This window comes from Pseudoliparis swirei, chromosome 19, assembly GCF_029220125.1.
Source record: "Pseudoliparis swirei isolate HS2019 ecotype Mariana Trench chromosome 19, NWPU_hadal_v1, whole genome shotgun sequence".
Lineage (NCBI taxonomy): Eukaryota > Metazoa > Chordata > Actinopteri > Perciformes > Liparidae > Pseudoliparis > Pseudoliparis swirei.
The window spans coordinates 5018682-5033836 of NC_079406.1; the positions used below are offsets into that span (position 1 = coordinate 5018682).

Below are 15155 nucleotides of genomic sequence, written 5' to 3' on the forward strand. Positions count from 1 at the left end.
ATTAGGGTGCCATCTGGAACCGAAAATGGTTCTTCAGAGTGATGTCATAGAAGAACCATTTCTGGTTCCACAAAGAACCTTTTAAACCAGGGTTCTTTAAGGCACCATTTCTGGTTCCATAAAGAACCTTTTAAACCAGGGTTCTTTAAGGCACCATTTCTGGTTCCACAAAGAACCTTTTAAAACAGGGTTCTTTAAGGCACCATTTCTGGTTCCACAAAGAACCTTTTAAACCAGGGTTCTTTAAGGCACCATTTCTGGTTCCACAAAGAACCTTTTAAACCAGGGTTCTTTAAAGAACCATTTCCTTAAAGAGCTCTTCAAATAACCTTTAAAGGTGTCTTAAAGAACCTTAACAAAATGGTTCTTTAAGGCACCATTTCTGGTTCCACAAAGAACCTTTCAAACCAGGGTTCTTGAAAGAACCATTTCATTAAAGAGTTCTTCAAAGAACCTATGAAGGTGCCGAAAAAAATTGTTCTTCAGTAGGTGATGGTTCTTCGTAGAACCAAAAAGGCTTTTAAAGAAACATTTAAGAAACATTATTTTGTAGTTAACAAAAAAATATTAGGTTCCACTGATGATGATGATGATGATGATGATGCAGCCCTTCATGATTTCAGCGGAAGGGACAGAAACCAATTTCTGCATTTTAAAAGTGCTTCTCGGGATCGCCTCAACGCGTGAAACGGATGACAAGTATGAAAAATAAACGCTGCATTAAACCAGTTATGGTCCAGAATGCGACCCACATTACAGGCTCTTTATTGGGGGTACAGCAGGTTGTGTTTCCGGAGGCAATGGACCAGGTCAGCCATCAACTGGATGTGTGTATATTGTATTTTCCTATCAATAAATTCAAGAGAAATGTGCCGCCTAAACACACAAAGAAATCCCCTTGTTGTTGAAACAAATACAGTTTGTTGTGTTTCTCTTTCTCTCTCTCTCTCTCCCCCCTGAAACCTTCTCGGAGCCCCCGGGGGGAGACACGTGGGTTCATCTTGAAAACCTCTGCCCTAGATTCATCTTCTCCATCTTCATCATCATTTGATTATCAGTGGGAGCTGTAAGAGATGCTGCCGCTCGCTGCAGTATAAGACGGAGCAGAGGGCTCACCGGGAGAGGTTTTAATGTCGCACGTCTGAAAACACAAACATCGAAACGCCAACGCCGCCTTCTGTGAACAAACCTAATGCAATCTATGGCGACGGCCACGCAGCTGATTTCATTTGGCTTGAAAACGCCGTCTGAGAAGTGCGAGGGTTATTTTTAGGGCTGCAGTTTGTGGTTTTGTTATCGGGGATTCATTTCATCACATTACACCAGGTGTTCCCGTTATTCTGTCCACGACAAGAGAGGCCCCAAGTCATGTGTAATGATGCTGTAAATAAGAGATTCATACAGAGGGAGAAACAATATATACAGTATATACTGTATATATTGTTTCTCTCTCTCTCTCTCTATATATATATATATTAGGGTTGGCACGATAATAACATTATAAGTTTGATACGATACCTGCCATAAATATCACGATACCCGATACGATACCAGAGTTCGATACAATACTGCAAATCCGATACTAGTATTTATCTATAATAGTAATAAATAAAACATCTGTGTGGTTCCCTTTTTACCAGCTTTTTCCCGGCCAGCTTTTTCAACACGTAACAAATGGCATTAATATTACTATTAGCCTATACAGCAAGTCATTAATGAAAACTACATGGTGCCATCATAGCATTTATTGTATGCCTTTTGTCTATATATATATATATATATATGTATACATATACATATATATGTATATATGTAGAAATATATATATATATATATGTATAAATATACATATGTACAAATACATATACAGGACTGTCTCAGAAAATTAGAATATTGTGATGAAGTTCTTTATTTTCTGTAATGCAATTAAAAAAACAAAAATGTCATGCATTCTGGATTCATTACAAATCAACTGAAATATTGCAAGCCTTTTATTCTGATTTATTGCTGGTTATGGCTTACAGCTTAAGAAAACTCAAATATCCTATCTCTAAATATTAGAATATCATGAAAAAGTATACTAGTAGGGTATTAAACAAATCACTTGAATTGTCTAATTAACTCGAAACACCTGCAAGGGTTTCCTGAGCCTTGACAAACACTCAGCTGTTATAAATCTTTTTTTACTTGGTCTGAGGAAATATTAAAATTTTATGAGATAGGATTTTAGAGTTTTCTTAAGCTGTAACCCATAATCAGCAATATTAAAAGAATAAAAGGCTTGCAATATTTCAGTTGATTTGTAATGAATCCAGAATGCATGACATTTTTGTTTTTTTAATTGCATTACAGAAAATAAAGAACTTTATCACAATATTCTAATTTTCTGAGACAGTCCTGTATATGTGTAAAAAAATTAATATATACATATATATATAAACAAATATATATATGTATGTATATATATATGTACACATATATATACATATATATGTATATAAATATATACATATACATATATATTTGTTAAGAAGCACCCTACTGACTGACTGAGTAGAGAACAATGTGTGAATGTGTGAGAGAACACACTCGTGCAGCTGTGGTGACCGGGTTATAAACTAAGGCTCAGTGGTGCATTAACGTGTTTTTATTTGTTTCTTCCCACAGATGAGACATAAAGATTAAACGTGTCTACAAAGCGTTAAAGCTCCTTCTGCAGTCACTTCCCCGTTCTTGGATGTAATGCTGCTCCTCGATGTAGCGCCTGTGTGCATTAATGTGTTTACAGCGTCTTGAGTGTTGGGAGGTTTTGCTCCCGCTGGGGCCAAAGCTGGTGAAAAAATGATGTAGGTCTACTCGTGGTACTGTGAGACACTTGGTATCACATTTTTTTTCAATTTAATGTTTTATGTATAAGTTTTATTTCAGATCTTCCTTTGTATACGCCTTTAACACGACCACCTCTCCAGAGCTGCCTGTTGGAGGAGAGTCATTAGTTAATGTTGTGTAAATCAACGTATTGATTCAATCGCTTAAATCTACAATCGACTGCAATTATTAAAAAAAGTGCCCGGACCAAATTGAAAGTGGTGAGAAACATACTCTTGTTTACATTTCCTCGAGAAGCTTTAAGTAAATATGTTGGTGCAATCACCCTATTTTGACGGAATATCCCATGAAATTTAGATTGTGAGCCACCGTGAATAGGCTAGCAGCTCCATTGCTGTCGGTGCAGCTGTACAGGCTGAGCGCTGCCAAGCCGAAGGAGGCCTGCTCCCCATATGGCGGCTCCTGGCCTGGGCTGATCGCCCCCAGGAATTTGGATTTCAAATGGCATCAAAATCTTGAGGGAGGAGCTCAGTTTTTGGATGAGGGGGAGCCAAGCTGGAAATGAGATGCCAAACATGGAGGACGATGGGAGAGCTGAGCGTGGAGCGAACCACCGAGGAGCACGAGAGAAGACACACACAGCGGGCCCCGTCAATGCAGACTTCCATTGAATTAAAACAAACAATAAGGTGTCAATAACGACAGACAAGCGAAGGCTTTCAGTCTGCACGCACATCCGGAAACCAACTCCAAATATCACTCTTTCAATATTACAAATTTGAGAAGGTCCAAAGTTCCACTTCAACGATGTCCCCACAGGCAGACCACCACCGTGCAGCCCCAACCCAACTCGAGCTGCACCCACACTTTATTTCCTTCGATAACTGAAAAATTCCAGCGAGAACGTATCACCCTTTTGGGGGGTTAAACGCGGCCAGTTTGGTCTTCCAGGAAGGGGCGTGAGTGTTACATAACCCAGTTTCTACTCGAGAGGATGCTGCTGAAGGTCATCAGTACTACACATCTGATGTTAAATGAAGTGTTCTCACTCCACACAAAAAAAGAAGACAAAACACGCGCGCTGCTTCATTAAAAAATGGGAGCGCAAAAGTTAGACAGCATCCTAAAGAGGACAGATACTTAATGATGAAGCTCTACGTTCATTGGATAGAAGATCGCGTCCTTACCACCGAGGCCCGGCCGTAGACGGTTGTCGTATCCATCCAGCAGGCTGTCCAGGATGCGCGTGAACAGGGTGATGTTGGTTTTAAAGGCATCAGATGTGGTATTGCCGTTCACTGACCTGGTCGACGGACACACAACAACAACAACAATGTGACACTTCAACAGGAATGTGTGTGATTAAATTATACAACATGTATTTAGACTCATGACTGTGTTTTCCACAGAGGCCTGATTTATGGTGTTAAGTTGTAATAGTTTATTTTGATAACATCTGCAGAGGTCTTATGTTTTAAATTAATACATATAGAAAGATATTATAATAGAAAATATTAGGGAGAATATTGATATTGTTATTAATGTATTATGAAGCATAGGGGTAATGTTTACTCTATGCAAATGGCAAGAATTAATGTATATTGCATGAGTGACTGTATGTTAGTATTATAGATTGACGAGGCCGGTTGAATTCCGTCAAGTGACTTCCAATAACAAGAGACTTTTATTGTGAAAGTGACTTTAATGCGGACAATAACAAGACGGGACTCTTATTGTGAAAATACTTTAGCGACGGAACCGGAAGTGACATTTTGACCTGGACAGAGATTGAGTATGAAACTCCGTGTTTTAGAGAGATCGGCCTCTTCCACAGGTAAGCTCCGAGGCCGCAAGGAGGAGGAGCCGGGACACGAGGAAGAGCGCTTTGAATGTTTATTTTACACTTCCTGCCATTAAATGTTGATAACTTAATCCACGCGCGTCCGGAAGCCTGTTTTCCATCATCTGCGAAGTGCCCAGTTTGGAGAATACTCAACAATGGGCAAGAAAAAGGGGGTCGTCATTGTCTGGCAGGGACTTCACACACACACACACACACACGCACACACACACACACACACACACACACACACACACACACACACACACACATGCACAGTGTTCCTCACATGGATGACCCAGTTCAAGGCAGAACGTTTATGAGCCATCTGATCTTGGAGCCAAAACACAACGGAATATGCAAATGCAATCAGAGCTTTGTTCACATCGAGGCGCGACATATTCGCCACTGTTGAAAGCTCTGGGCGTAAAAGCCACAGGTTATGGGCATATTTCACTCCAGGGAGAGAATGTCCAAACAATATTCATAATTTCACACATCTGGGTATTTTCTGTTTGCACCACATTCCTCCTAGTCGGAGAAAGTGTTAAATGAATGCTAGCCGACACTATTTACACCTTCTGTGTACAGTCTTTGCTTATATCCTCATAGAATATGAATATTTAATTAATCTTTTTTATGGAGTTCAGTATGTTCTCTTATAGCAACATTGTAAATTACACCGAACTTATAGGGACACAGTCAGCAGGTTTTTTTGATGCGCAGTTAGCATTAAACCTCTGTTACCATGTGTGAGGAAATGCTAATTTAACCCGTCACATTTATCCCTAATCATCGGTTCACTCACCTGTTCCGCTTATATTCATCCCTATGTGTTAACATTAGCATGCTAACGTTAGCTGTCCAGCTAGCTAACCGGCTTCAGAGGTTCGCGTGGAACTCGCGTTTGCAAAAGAAATGCAAAAAGTAAAAGCTGGGTTGCGTTGCTCTACGTTAAGGCGATACTTTCAAGGTTCTTTGTCTATGAGAATGAATTATGCCGTGTAATGCCGTGTTGCCTCTTGGTTGTGAAGCTGGAAATGTCAGGAATTCCTGAAAGCGATCTCACACACAAGAACTCCATAGATTTCAATAACCCAGTGGCAAAATGTGTTAGCATTAGCATGCTAACGTTAGCTGTCCATCGAGCTAACCGGCTTCAAGGGCTCGATTGGAACCGACGTTAGCAAGAGAAATGTAAAAAAATAAAAAACTGGGTTGCGTTGCTATATGCTAATACGATACTTTAATGCTTCTTTTTTATGAAATTGAATTACTGAAAGCTGTCTCACGCTATCTAACAGAAGTTTCAAAAACCCAGTGTCAAAATGCCCCCCCGCCTCTCCTCGTGTGGGCCTATAATACTGTAAAGTGTGAGCAGCCAGGCAGAATCCCAACGTAATTGCTTGTGTTATTTACAGCTGTGCTTTTTACTACTGTGACGTGTCCAAATGTATTCCAGGAAGAAAGCGGCCTCTGCAGCCCAGCGCCTCACGATGGACACAATGGTTTTAGAACAATGGGGACATTGTACGATTCATAGCTTTATGGATTCAGTGGGCCTATTTTGTTGTTTTTGTATTGCCTCTCATGCCTCATGACATCAGCTGTTTCATCCTTTTTGTCAACTGTCATCTAGTGTGAGCTCTGGAGTGACCTGTCACTCCCAATTGTCTCTCAAAAGACACCTTTACACCTTGTGTGCTTACAGGATCCTCTGATGAAACTGAAGACGCAAAAGCAGGTTTGACACAATATATATTTTTTAAATGTATACATCAATTTTATATTTGTGTCAATAAAATGTATTGATAGATGTATTCCCCTTGAAACACGGGTCAATCGTCCATGGGGTGATATATCGGCAGTAGCTATTACCCTTAATTAGAATTGGCTATTAAAATGAGATTAATACCCCGTTACATATAATAAAACTCTATCGAATGTGTATTATTAAATAACCTTAATCCATAGGGATGGCTCAGGCCTCGATTAGACATTACTACACCTGCAATAGGCTGGAGATAATTCCCCCCACATGACCCTGCGGGTTATTTTTATGCCTCTCCTCCTGTCCGCTGATAATGAGTCCGGGGTGATACAAAAAATACATTAAAAAAACTAGAACGGGCACTCGGTAGAGCACATACCTTCGCATATCACACGATTGGGCATTGAATTATGAACATTTTGGCATTAGTTGCATGCCAATTGGATAAAAATTGACCGCGCTATGGTAAAAATAAGATGTTGACCTTTTCATGACATTGACCTTGACCTTTGACCCGATCGATCCCAAAATCTAATCAAATGGTCCCCGGATCATAACCAATCATCCCACCAAATTACATGCGATTTGGTTTAATACTTTTTGATTTATGCGAATAACACGCACGCACGAACGCACGCACGCACACACGCTTACAAATACACGGCGATTAAAACATTACCTTCCGCATTTTCAATGCGAAGGTAATAAAAAAAAGGACAAATTGACACCTCCAGTTACCGCGGCGGCGTGCAGCTCGTGCACGAGGCGGCCGCCAGATCTCACCTGGTTTTCCAGAGAGCTGTGAGCGCCAGCAGGCAGACGAGGAGCGGAGGAGCGCTCTTTCTGCTCCACATGGCTGCTTCGACACCGACACGCAGCGGGAGAGCCGCTGCAGTGAAGGAAGCCTCAGTTTAGAGAATATCTGTGAGACCCATATACAGGCACTACATCCATCCCTTGTTTCTGAGGGGATTCCCTTCAACACGCGAGAGAAACAATTAAAGAAATAAAGAAAATAGATGAAGAAGAAGGAGAAGGATGCATGCAACTGGCAGTAATTAGTATTCACGTCCCACGCCTGAACATTACCAAATATACTGGATCAAGTCAGTATTTCAATTTAGACGATATACTTAATATATTTAAAAAATGTTAATATTTTTTTTTAAATCTTATAAAATGCAGAGAATTACCAACAATACAAAATATTGTGCTAGAGCTCCGTTCCTACACCTTTTTTAGCATCTCCAAGCATAATAAATAATAACACATTGATTCGTTTTCCTTTGTGTGTCTGATGGAGGGGGATTCATGTATCATTTTTAAAACAACAACACACAATAAACAGACTCACCTCAAGTGCAGAAAGTACCTGCTACAGCCGGAATCGTCGAAGATTCCCGAAAGTTGAAGAGGATCCGCTCGCTGCTGTTCGGAGGAGACTGAACGAGTGCAACTGTGTCATGAGAACAAAGCTGCGAGCACCGAGGAACCATAAATCATAGTCCCGGCCAGCAGCAGGAGGAATGCAGTCGAAATGCACTCATAGTGTCCTACAAATGAACCGACAACACACACACACACTGATATCAATGAGATGGACACAAATGGAGCTATAAAAGCTCCTTTTTTCCCCACCTCTCTCTCTTTTTCTGTTTTTCTGTTTTCTCTTCTTTTTGAATGGAAGCAGCTTGTAGTGAGACGCTGATCCGGGCGTCAAATTGCCCTGTTCAGCATCCCCCCTCAGCTGGTGAACAGCTCGATGTGATTCGTGATAAGCAAGAAGCACATCTCAGTCTCCCTCATCTCCACACACGCGCACACACACAAACACACGAATGCATACACGCACACAACACTACAAAGGCTGAGGAGGATGAACACTGGGTCCTAGAGACAGTTCAATACGCTTTATGTTTCTATTCCTTCTTCCTTCCTTCCTTCCTTCCTTCCTTCCGCTTTTTCTTCCTTCCTTCCTTCACTCTGCTTTGGTGTGTGAGGGTATAGATTAATGTTATTTCCACTCACTTGCCGTTTCTATGATCCGAGCCTCCTTCCTTCCTTCCTTCCTTCCTTCCTTTCTTTCTTTCTTCCTACCTCCCTTCCTTTCTTTCTTCCTCCCCTTTGCTTAGGTGTGTGAGGGTATAATGTTACTTACACTCACTGGTATTAAACACTGGGGTCATTTTGATTATTTAAAACGGTTCGACTTCTTCTCTTGTAGCTGTGATGGGAAACGGCTTGTTTGGAAATGGGAGTTCGTGGCTTCAACTATGTTTGGGGAGACAGGTGTGTGGTGCCCAGAATAGACCCAAAAAAACCTGATTGGTGTGTCAATCCTCTCCAGAGCCTTGATTTCAGTTTTTTCTTTTCTTTTAATTTTTCAGGCTTTACGCCAAACACGATGATCTGAAAATCTGGACCGGTGTTCACTGGAATGGAAAACTGTTCTTTCAGCACCAGGTGTAGACAAGGGGAACTACGTCTAGCGTGTAACTACTATTTATACAACAATGCTCCTGAATGCAACGCCAGTGTGAATATCATCGGTATCTACACCTGTGGGCCTTAAATAATGTGTATGTGTATTAATACTTGCATTTGAATGAATTAACACGAGACACGTAAAGGAATTTGTCCATTTCGTCGTGTTCCATCAGCATAAGAACATTTTTTATCCGTAGATTTGAGAGAATGACGTTGGCAAAAATGGGCTTTTAGATGTTTCTAATTTGTAAAAGGGCCATTTCTTTTATAACATTCGTTATTTTCCAGTGTACAGTGTGCTCACATCTTGCACTAAATGATATTAGTGTCAGGGGAGATCAGTCGGAACCTGCCAGCCAATCTTTTGCCCGGAGCCTCTAGATATATATTCTTTGAGTGTTAAATACATAAAGCAGCTTTGTGCTGTGTAGCAGGAAACTCGTGACAGATGCTCAGACAGGCCGGGAAAAGGACCACAGAGCTTTAAGTTGGACTGTTGACTGATTATAGCCTGACTTAAGAGTCAGCAAAGGAAGGGAATACTCACACACACACAAATCAAAACAGACCCCTGGACCTCAGGGCTCGGACCATTATCCAGCATCGCATGCTTTCCCCTTTGCTACACTTCAGACTGGAAGGCGGTCCCATTGATCTCTCCTCTAATCCATACCTGTGACAGGTGACCGATGAGGCAGGTCGGCTCGTACCGGTGACCCTCGGGCCCCGCCATCAAATCCGACAAAGCAGGCAGGCAGGCGAGGAGACAGCCGGCTGAGGAATGAGCAAGGGCATCGAGGACAACAAAAATCGAATGAAAGAAAACGCTTATTTCTAATGCTATGAATGTGAGTTTCACTGTGAGTTGCACGCTCTTACAGCACATTGTTTATTGCGAGACGTTGCATCACACGCCGGCCCCGCTTACCATGCAGGCCTGACTGAGGACCCCAGCTGGGCACAATGAGGGACAATGCATATTGATCAGGTCCCCTTTCGAGGAAGGGAAGCGGACTATTCCACGTTGAAAGGTGGATGTAAATATTTCATTGTGGAAACCTAGTTGTGTGTGTTGCGATGATGTGTGGAGGGGAAAGTCCTCCTGGAGTTACCGGGGTACTTACAATACTGTGATTTATGTCACTTTGATTACAGTGAATATGAATAGTGCGGTCCAGGTGTGCAACGTATTTCATCACTTTAGCATAATTAATGGGTGGCTGAGTAATTCCAATATGTCCGTTCGTCGGCAACAGGCCAACGAATCCTTTCGTTTTATTTTTTATTTTTAAAAAGCGTGAGACAGTTTTTCCTGTAAATGGTGAAAATGCCAAAGGGCAGCGATACAAATGCAGATGCTGACGGGCAGGAATTGACTGATGTGTGTTCAGTTAGTGGGGAGGCGGCTCGATAACGGTCTGGTCGATCAAAAAAAAGAAGACGAAGGAGAGGAAGCAGTCGATGGGAAAGTGTGTTGCTGCTGCTGCTGCGGTGCTTTTGAACAAGATGACTCCTTCCTTTTCCTCGTCAGAGTAACTGTGAAACATCGGAGTGGTCAATGGCAGCTGTCTGTGCAACAAAAAATAAAAAGATTGCTCGTTAGAGAATGAAAAATAATAGAATGACACGCTCGACAGCCATGTGGGGTGATATGAATCACGTGCGTGCAGAAATATGAATGCAAACACAAACATGTGCACACACACACACACACACACACACACACAGTGTCCTCTGCTGGAGAAACTATAACTCCTCATCTGGAAACAGATGTGGCAAACAAAGACGTTTCCATCACTCGGTTGGATTCTGCTGCGTCTATTCTTCTCCACGAGTACAGCACCAGGTGGTTGTTGACTCCTCTGACATTTTCTTTTATTGGGGGGGGGGGGAGTCGGATACCTGAGCCAGTCGTGCAGCATGTTTTTTTTGTCAGTTGCATGTCAGCATCAGTTGATTCATCAGGCACTGCTGGAAATGCTAAACCAGTCTCAGGCCGGTTACCTCGGCAACAAGCCATGCACGGCAAAGAACGATGTTGTGAGAGAGAGAAAAAAAGATGAGGAGCCCGTCAAGAAGCTCTGACACTCTTAAAGTGATAGGTCACCCCTCAAAAAATCCTTCTGCTCTACACACACACACACACACGCCGTAATATTAAACCAGCTTTATTTACAACTGATGGACTGACAAAACTGAGTGTTTCGTCAACCTCTGGTTCTGCAACGTGAAGCCAGACCTGAAGAGCTTCAAACATGCATTCTCTCTAATGGTCAGTAGGGGGCGACTCCTCTGGAGATAAAAATATGTTGTGAAGAAGTCTATGAGAAAGGGACTCTCTCTTGATTTATACCTCAGTAATAACATTGTAAATACGAGTTTATGGTCTCAATCTATAGTTTCAAGTCTTCTTCAATGCAGCATGATGTTCATTTAGTAAATGATGGCCCATTTAGAGTCAAACCGACCGTAAAGCAGGGTACGCTTAAGGGATGGATTTCCTCTTTTCATTGATATTTCAGAAATTACACCAGATGAACGAACACACTGAATAAATAGAGGTTAATCAATGTCCTGTGACCCTCCGTGAACACAGTCCCAACATGTTTGTAAGAGCCATTTTGTTTGTTTTTTGTTTTGTTAAACCTCCTGCCACTAGGGGGCGTAACCCACTGTCAATTAAGACATATAGGCCAATATAATCTGGAGGAGCATGAGGGCCAGGTGTTGCTAGATTGGCAGGAGCACATCGTTTTTTGACCGCCGTGGGAGGACAAGTGACCTTGTGCTTTTGATTTCTTGCATTTTTTCGGGAATAGACAAACGGGTTTGGAAAGGAATATATATTTTGGTTTGTGTTGTAAGCCATACAACTTTATACACAAATAACCTTTGACGTTACAAACTGGACATTGCATCGGTTATTGCAAACATCAAAACTAAACCTCCAAGCAACCATAGTGACCTTTTTGGATAAGCAACGGGGTCACTACATCGTTATAGACTGCAGGTAGGTAGTGTATCATTGAATCCTTACAAAGAAAAGAGTGGATCTGCCACTTAAACATCACCCTCCAGTGTTTGATTGACAGGTGCACAAACACCTGATCTCTGAGCCCCGAGCACCAAAGGATGGAGACAAATAAAAGTTCACTTCGAGTTCATTTCTTCGTCTGCCAGATGATCTCACTGCTGCAAAAATGCTGAGGCCACATCTCTGCATCCCCCCCACCCCCACCCTCCTTACCCCATCTTTTATCTTATATAACTCAACAGATGAATCATCGGCACATTTAGCTCATAAAAATTAAGAGGTTGCTTTCCCGACCTCGCCAAATGCTATTTATGCCACACGGAAGTATTCTGCACTCACGGTGCACTGTTGCTAATTTCCCTCAGGTTACCAAGGAAACTAAAGCGAGTGCAATTCGACAAAAGCTGGTCATATTTTGCGTCTGCCATCTTCCGCTCCAGAGTTTCTACGGTAATTCCCCTATTTATTTTTTTATATCCACTGCTAAATGTATCTGCCGAGCCAATGTGCAAACAGCGGAGAGCTAAAGCGTGGGCCCTCACACCTGGTTTCCACAGCTCAGCATCACGATACAGAGGGGAGGAGGAGACTGACACAATGACAAGAGACCTGGAGGTGGGCAGCTTTATATAGTGTCATTAAAATAGCACAATCACATATATGTACTTTAACCTGCTGGAAATTCACTTTGGTCACTGCCTTGTGTATATATTGTGTTTCCTCTGTATATTTAGTATTGTAGTATTAGTATTTAGTATTTAGTATTGTTATTGTGTTTTATTTTTATTTGCTATTAAAGCTCTAATGGGCACCCGCTGCTGTGATCCTGAAATCTCCCCACTGTGGGTCTAATAAAGGAATATCTAATCTAATCTAAGAGTCTTTCTTTTGAATAGTATTCAGTGCCAGCACATCTTTCAATTGCCTAAAGCGATATAAGTATTTACATGTTGTAAGACCTACAGTGCACAATGATACATTTTTTTATTTTTTATGGGGGAAATTAGGATACCAAAACATGAGACCATTTTAAATATAATAATTTAAAAAGCTTGAAATGGTGGTTGTGGTGACAGAATACTATCCTCCTTACTTATAAGCATCAGCAAGCAGAAAGGTGCAGATTCTTTCAAATCACTTCTGAAAACCCATTTTTAATTAACGTCGTCCTTTTATGCAGTTCTTTGGTTCCCCTAATTTAGTTTGTCTGCTGTTCTTTCTTTTTTATTTAAGATTCCATTTGTTTTGGCTTGATTCTGTAACAGTTTAGCTCCACGCCTTCCTTTTTGTAGTAGTTGTTTTCATCCTGTCACTAACTATCCTGTCATTCCAGATCCTGCTTCCCGTCTCATCAGTCCAACTCCCCTCACCTGCCTCTGATCACTCCCTCGTTAGTCCCTCATTCCCTTCACCTGGTCCTCACGCCCTTCTCACCTGCAGCCCATCCCCTCATTAGTCCCTCACTATTTAGCTCCCTCACTTCCACTTGTCCGCTACCAGATTGTCGTGTGTTTTCGTGCCAAGTTCTCCAGCGTTATTAGAGTATATTCCTGACCTGCCTGTTCTGACCCTGCCTAGCTGCCCTGACTTCTGATTCTCTGCCTTTTTGGACTTGTTTGTTTCTTCGACTGATCTCCCGGTTTTGACCTAGCCTGTTTTCAACCACAGTCATCTTTCTTACTCCTGTCCGAGTCGTGCTTTTGGGTCCACTCTAATAGCACCGTGACAGATTCTCTGCCGAGCTCTTTTTAAACTCTGTTTTTAAAGGTGTCAATATAACTGCCTATATACTAGACTTTTGTGTATATAACTATAACTGTTATTGAATAGTTAAATAACTTTTTTAACGAGTATGAATTATTCAACATTTACTGTTTATACATCACCTTACCACTTCTCTACGGTGATGATAATAGTAGTAGTGTGTGTACTGTACATTTCCAGTTGCTACTGTACAGTCCAGCCACTAGATGGCAAAGAAGGTTTAACACTCTTTCATTATGTTATATTCTGTATGAGTGAGGGCGGCACATTCAATAAATACATGTATTTAGATGAAGAACATCTTAAATGTAAATGTTTTTTTGTTTGTTTTTTACTCTGTGGTCATCATCGATCTCTGATCTCGATAGTGATTATGATTTTTGCTGAGGGAGATCAGATTTTCATGATCCAGTATGCATGAGTTGGTTTTCCAGTGCAGTTTCATTGATGTCTGTTCTCTTTCTTTGAAGCTTTAGAGTAGTGAAGAGTAGTGGCCCAGAAATATAACTTTGTGTTGGTCGTTCCCTCATCATGACATTTTTTAATAAGTATATATAAATATGAAAACTTTTGTCAAATTAGTCAAGATTTACAACATGTAATCCCATATCTTGTGCTACTGAAAAGGAGGAACATGGGTCATATTTACACTGTGCTGTCAGTGTGGGATATTTCCATTATTTAAGAATCACATATTTTGAGGCTTGATTATTATTTATGTGGCGGTAATTACTGCTTTTGTGCAGCTGCATTAATTATTTCTCAAATACAAATCACATTTATATATATATATATATATGAACGTCGATCAGTCAGAAAAGGACAGTTCCTACCTGTTGAGTCTAAACACCTGTGGTGGAAGAGAGATCTGCATCTGTATCTCGTTATGTAATATATATGAGCTACCGTGGAAATAACTTGATTATTTCAAGATACAAATGTGCTCATGATACGAATATATAGTACATTTTATGTTATCTCCAGACTCTATTTGAGTCCCGCATTGGGTTAAAGGACAGTGTGATTAAATTCCAGTGCTTGCGTTGACTGGTCCTGGTGTATTTTGAACCTGAAGAAGCATAAAACTGAGTGAAACTGTATTCCGGGTTGTGTTTTGTTTTGTGTCATAACACTTTTGTAGTGGAGGAGCTAGTTCGCCAGATAAACCCCCTTATTGCTATAGTAGCTTAATACAAAGAACGGGTTAAAGGGATACTGCGCTTCATTACAAAAATAAAACCTTTAATTATTGTATACCTTTTTTTAAATTAAAAAACAATCTAAAACTGCATCAAATATACGCAAACCTACAAATCTACTGGCATTCGATTTGGACAAATTAGGACATTACAGCTGCAATGAGAACATTTATACACATTTTAGACCGTATGTATTTATATATGTTGTGAAATACCCCCTTATAGCAGACA

The 15155-nt window shown here is 41.0% G+C and overlaps 1 protein-coding gene across 2 annotated transcripts in view; it reads right to left on the reverse strand.

Moving 5' to 3' along the window:
- LOC130209916 (gamma-aminobutyric acid receptor subunit alpha-2) overlaps positions 1–8188 on the reverse strand; it is a 28907-nt gene extending 20719 nt beyond the window's left edge. The window contains exons 1-4 of one of the 2 annotated variants that reach the window (XM_056439838.1): positions 8079–8188; positions 7795–7882; positions 7224–7329; positions 4017–4132 (exon numbers count right to left, since the gene is read on the reverse strand). In XM_056439838.1, coding sequence (XP_056295813.1) covers positions 4017–4132; positions 7224–7294 — 187 coding nt within the window. In that variant the 5' untranslated portion in view covers positions 7295–7329; positions 7795–7882; positions 8079–8188. Of the gene's footprint in view, positions 1–4016; positions 4133–7223; positions 7330–7794; positions 7994–8078 lie in introns of both variants that reach the window. The other variant, XM_056439836.1, reaches the window with a different exon arrangement.
- Positions 8189–15155: the final 6967 nt, after the last annotated feature.